At 39.6% G+C, this 5,781-nt stretch overlaps 1 protein-coding gene across 1 annotated transcript in view; it reads right to left on the bottom strand.

The window, feature by feature from the left end:
• Positions 1–660: 660 nt before the first annotated feature.
• The window catches only part of phf14 (PHD finger protein 14), a 114,116-nt gene continuing 108,995 nt past the window's right edge, over positions 661–5,781 (bottom strand). Inside the window, exon 18 of the mRNA XM_042012349.1 lies at positions 661–1,594. Coding sequence (XP_041868283.1) covers positions 1,523–1,594 — 72 coding nt within the window. The 3' untranslated portion in view covers positions 661–1,522. The remainder of the gene's footprint in view (positions 1,595–5,781) is intronic.

The following is a 5,781-nucleotide window of genomic DNA, read 5'->3' as shown; positions in this document are numbered from 1 at the left end:
AGCAGGTGTCTGGACCAGAATGTCTGGTTGATGTCAGAGGTCAGAGGAGAATGGACAGACTGGTTGGAGATGATAGAAAGACAACAAGAAGTCCAGTCAGCACTGGTTCCAGCCAAGATCTGCAGACCATCATCTCTGAACACACAACACGTCCAGCCTGGAAGCAGATGGACTACAGCTAAGAACCGGAAACTGAGGCTACAATTCACACAGACTGATGGAGATGGAGAAACATTGAAAGAAACAGCCACCAGATCTCAGTCCAGTAGAGCAGCTTTGGGATGTGGTGGAACGGGAGATTCTCATCATGGATGCAGCCGACAAACCTGCAGCAACTGTGTGATGCTGTCATGTTAATGTGGAGCATGTGTTAGTGATGCTGTGTTAGATGTAAATGTGAGTTTTAAAAACAACAAAAAAGAAAGTGATGGTGTTCAGAGCTGCAGCATCACTCTTATAAAACAACTTCAGCCTTTTGTCCTCTAAATGAAACCAAATATCAGCTTCACAGGGCAACAAACCCTAAACAACAAAGAAAATCAATGTCTGGATTTTATTTCTACTGTGTGTCGAACTAGAATCTCTCATCTGATTGGATAGGAGGATGATTGAAAGTGAATGAACGGAGGAATAAGTGTCACTTCTGAAGCTGAGCAAAGGTATCTTTAAAGCTTTCTGAATTTTATTAAAATGAAAGAAAAAAGCTTCCAACTTATGTTTAAAAATGAAAATAGTGACGTACAAAATGACAGTTTGTCTCAAGAATAGTTGGAGTAAAAACACAAAGAAGCCAAACATGGAAATATTTAAGTAAGCAGATTAAAATAAAAAACAAGTGTAATATTTAAGTAAATGTACTTGTATTCAGCTCCTGATAAAACGTCACATTTAAAATGAATTTAGTATCTGAAGCAAGAAGAGTCAGATTGTTTGGCACTTTATGGGTTAACTCCTGATTTCTGTCAGTTTTTCAGCCTGAAACTTTGATCCAGGATCATAACAGTCATAGAAACTAAATGTGGTCGTCTCTTTAATCCACTTTGGGTTATTTCTAACGCAGCAGCTGATTTCAGACGGTCTGGATCTGAACTCTTCATGTTTCAGCAGTGAAGTAAAAGTAGTTTGATGAGGAAAAGACATAAATGCAGGATTCAGACGCTGAAGACGGAGTGGTGTGAGCGCTCGGTTAGGATGGAGGAGTGTTGGCTTCGTCTTGTAAACGGGACTCCGGACGTCCTGACTGACGGTTAGTGTATGAAAATAGATCGTATGGAGAGAGTGAAAACATCTGTCGTGTCCATCCATAAAAAGTAGAAACTCTACATTTGAAACTAAAGTTATTAACATCTGAGTAGTGTTTTTTCCCCTAAAATACAGCTCTGGTTTCTGAACGATGTGGGGAGGAAGGTGACGGCCGGCGGCCTCTAAACTTTGGGTGGCTAGTAGAAAGTTCAATGTGCTGTAGTCTGAACAGAAAAGGCAAAGACTGGAGGTGATGATGTTTGTGTTTGTTTGCTCGGCTTCAGTTGGGAATCTCCTGCTCTGCTGATTCCTCTTTAACGGAGTCATCCTCCCCCAGGTGATCTTCCTCCTCCTGCAAAGACAGAGCACATCACACACTCATTAATCACACAATGCAGAAGAAAAAAGAGCAGGCACTTCATTTTCCTCTTTGTTAGCACACAGAGGTTGTCTGATTAGCTGCAGGAGAATAAGCTGTGAAAACCTGGAGTGTTCTGGAGCACGTTCGTGTGATCTGACGTTAAATCCAGTCAACGAAGACGGAAAAAAAGAGACTAACGAGGTATTGTCAGATTTATTTAAATGTATTGTATTGCTTTTAAAGAAGCGGGACCATCGGGCTTGTTATCAGTGAACACAAGACCGCACCTGGGCGGAGGTGTGGTTGTTCACATCATTTATGTTGAACCAGATACACTAAATCTGGACGTGATGGGGGCCACCGTCAGGTAAAAGCTACACAGAGACGCTGGAATAAGAGGACAGTTTCAGGGACAAGGAGAGGAAGCACATGTCCATCAATACATCACTTTAACGATCAGTGTGCACGCCAGCATCCACAGAAATACAGTAAAGAATAAATAAATAAAAATCATTATAAATAAAGGTAAACTATATGAAACATATAAAATAAGTATAATATAAAGAATAAAATATTAATATAATGATAATTATTAATAAATAAAATGTAAATAAATATAAAAAAAAATATATATAAACAACATATGAATAAGAAATGCGGCAAAAGGCGGGACACGTGGGACATGTAGGACATGCAGGACATGTGGGATATGTGGGACATGCAGGACATGCGGGACATGCGGGATATGTGGGACACGCGGGACATGCGGGACATGTGGGACATGCAGGACATGCGGGACAGGTGTGATGGACTCCTGGAGTCAGAAATGTTGTGTCTGTTGGCCGAGTAAATGACAACTAAATGAATGACATTTCTTTCATGGTCTGTTGTTTTTTGAACTACAAATGGACCATATTTGACAGATTTTGAGCAGAGGGGCGGAGCCTATTCCTGCAGTTACCAGGTGAAAGGCGTAGTAAACCTGGGACAGGTTGCCAGTTCATCACAGGTCCAATACAAAGCCAAATCACCCCTAGAGAGAATCTGAGTGACCAGTTAACCAAACACACATGTCTGGACTGTGGGAGAAAGCCGGAGTACCGTAGAGAACCCATGCATTCACCGAGAGAACATGGAACTCTACACAGAAAGCACCCTGTTCAAACCCCCCTGCAGAGGACCAGGGGTGCTAACCACCCAGGGGGGTTAAAACCTCAATTCAGAATTCAGTTACTCTTCTTCTGCAAATAAAATAATCATTAAATAAAAATTATTCTTTATTCCAAGCATTAAAAAGCAGATTTTTTAAGAAGCACTATGAAACTTTCTGTAAACTCTTTGTTTCTTGTTTTGATGCCACAGTGAGTTTTATCATGTCCATTCCTGGAGCCACAGTTGTCCAGTGGCGTCCCGAGGCTGAGAAACCACACCTCACCTCTGGGACGTCGCGTCACGTAACAGCTAAACGTAGCATGGTACATGCTAGCAACTGGATATCAAAACACTGTTTTGAATGTGGACATTATTGGAGAAAGAGAATGAGGAAGAGATAAGACAACATTCAACTTAACACTGACTGTTATAACAATAATAATAATAATAACAATAATAATAATAATTTTATTTATACAATGTTTTCAAAGCGCTGTACATGACAATTAAAAAGACATAAAACATGTGTAAAACTGACCAATTAAGACACATATGACAAGGTGAACAAGTAGGTGTTTGGCTTCGTCTTGAATACCTCTACAGAACATGCTTGCCTAATGTCTTGAGAAAGATTGTTTCATAGTGTTGGAGTCTGGAAGAAAACTCATGCTCACCAACAGCTTTTTTCTCATCTTTGGAACCCTTAATGATCAGTTCCCTGGAAGCAACGAGCACGAGAAGGAACAGGTTGCACAGCGTCAACGAAATAAGATGGTGCAATGTCATTTAACGCTTTAAAAGTGAGCAGCAGCCCCTAAAAACCAGCTGGGATCTGACAGGAAGGTGCTCATATTTCTCCACGAGCTGCAGCTTTCTGCAACACCTGTAGGCTTCCAAAAGGTTTTTTAGGAAAATTAGACGGAGAGAAAAGACTGAATGAAGATGGATGCTGAATTATCCATCGTTCGGGGGGCTGAGAAAAGTTCAGTAGTGCGGTTTCAACATGACTATTGAGACAAACAAAAAAAAAAAAAACTCTCGTCTTCACAGGTGAGATCACCTGGGCGTCCTGGAAGGAAACAAGACTGAATTGTGTTTATTCCCAGCTGGTGAAACTGGATGTAAATGTGAGTTTTAAAGAGCGTGAAGCAGAGAAAGCTGCAGCCAGCTGAGTTAGGAAAGCAGACAAAGTGAAAGTGACAGTGGTGAAAGCTGCAGCGGTGATTAAACAGCTCTGACAGATACAATTACCCCCCCTCCAGAGGTTAATAGACACATCTACACACCAGAATGTGTGATCACCAGGTTGGGATCTCACAGCACCTCATGAATCCATTTGCCTCCAGCAAGCCGAGGAGAGACAATAGCTGGGTGCTAATTTTCTGTCAGTCAAGGATGGTGCTTTTTTTTTTTTTTTTCTTTTGGTCAACTCAACAAAGAAGCTAAATTTTCTTCAGCTGGTCCTGATGTCATCTGATCTGAGCCTACAGAGAACACTGGACATTAAAAAACATAAATAATCCTGTTTGTAAACGCCTCTCCCAGCCAATCACAAGGGAAGCATCTTTATTTAAACTCTGTTCCAACTGTGAGTTCGCTAATTAGAAAATCTTTGAGAGGACGAGCTTCAGAGGAATCTTTAACAATTCATCGTGGCGGGGAATCTCATTTATTATTCGGCTCCTGGGCACTTTGCTACTAACAGTTTTTCAAAACAAAGACTAAGTCATCCTCAGAAATCATTCAGTCTCATTATTCTTCAGGCTGTTAGTGAACATGGACTCTTTTCCTCAAGAGGTCTAGAACTTTCTCCTCTCAGTGTTTATTCCTGTGCAGATACAACAATGAACTTGAGCTGAGCTGCTTTAGTCACAGAGTCCAGTCAGTGTTTCAAAGTTCTGCCCTAAAGCTTTAATGTTAAAAATTCACACTAAAAACTGACCCTTCAATTCAAAGACAACCAGTTTCCTCAAGAACACGTTTCTATGCACCAAACGGTGGTGATGCAGAAGATTTAATGGTCTGGTTTGATGGTTCATGGCCAAGTCACAGTAAACACATCTGATAGATTACATTAGATTAGATTAGATTAGATTAGATTAGATTAGATTAGATTAGATTAGATTCTTTTATTGCTGCTGTAGAGGAACAATGAGATGTTGTTTGGAAAAATCAGCAAATGCTCAGTTTATTTGTGTGAAATAATTGTTATAAAACAGGCGAATGAGACACGATGAAGTTCATATACATCTATTGAAGGTTTTAGTGGTTAGTTTCAGTGTTGTTTGTGGCAGCAAATCAGTTTTAGTCTTAGTTTTAGTTAAATAAAAAAAAGTATTAGTCTTTAAACAAATTGATTTAGGTCAATGATACGTATTAAAAAGTGGAATCAAGGTTGACAGGTTATAACAAGTAATTGATAAAACAAGTTAACCTTAATGCTTTTACATAATAACCACATCCTTTACCAGACTGATAGATTTAGTCGAGACTTTCCCATCAACAGGGATGAAATGCTGCCGTGTTTTACTTAACTGCTGTTGGACAGAAACTTTTATTTCTATATTTAAACTTTTTTCATGAATACAACTTCATCATACAAACATGTCACACAAGAAAACAGCAGATCTATAAGTTCGACATATAACAACACATAGTGAGCTTGTTGTTTGGTTATTTTCATCAATAATTACTAAATTAAAAGGAATGTTTTTAGACTTAGAAGCTTTCCAACCAACAGCAGATACTTTCTGATCTACTTAGGGTGGTGCTATACACAGATAAAGTTCTAGCTGTGGAATCAGTTACTCCAAAAGAGCGAAGGGCAACAACATCCTGACTTTGGTAACTGTGGCTTTATTTCTGAGAATTGTCTGAAGTGTAAAACTCCACCCTGAACACACACATGTCCAAAATATGAGCAAAGGATGAGGAACACATGCTCAACTTGACCTGGTCTGCCAGAGAAATTATGATGGATTATAGTTAAAATATGTCCATATATGTTTCATCGCTTCCACCAAACC

The sequence above is a fragment of the Melanotaenia boesemani genome, chromosome 17 (assembly GCF_017639745.1).
Source record: "Melanotaenia boesemani isolate fMelBoe1 chromosome 17, fMelBoe1.pri, whole genome shotgun sequence".
In the NCBI taxonomy this organism is placed as follows: domain Eukaryota; kingdom Metazoa; phylum Chordata; class Actinopteri; order Atheriniformes; family Melanotaeniidae; genus Melanotaenia; species Melanotaenia boesemani.
Note: the sequence above shows the minus strand (reverse complement) of the source record. Positions and strands in the feature narration are given on the sequence as shown.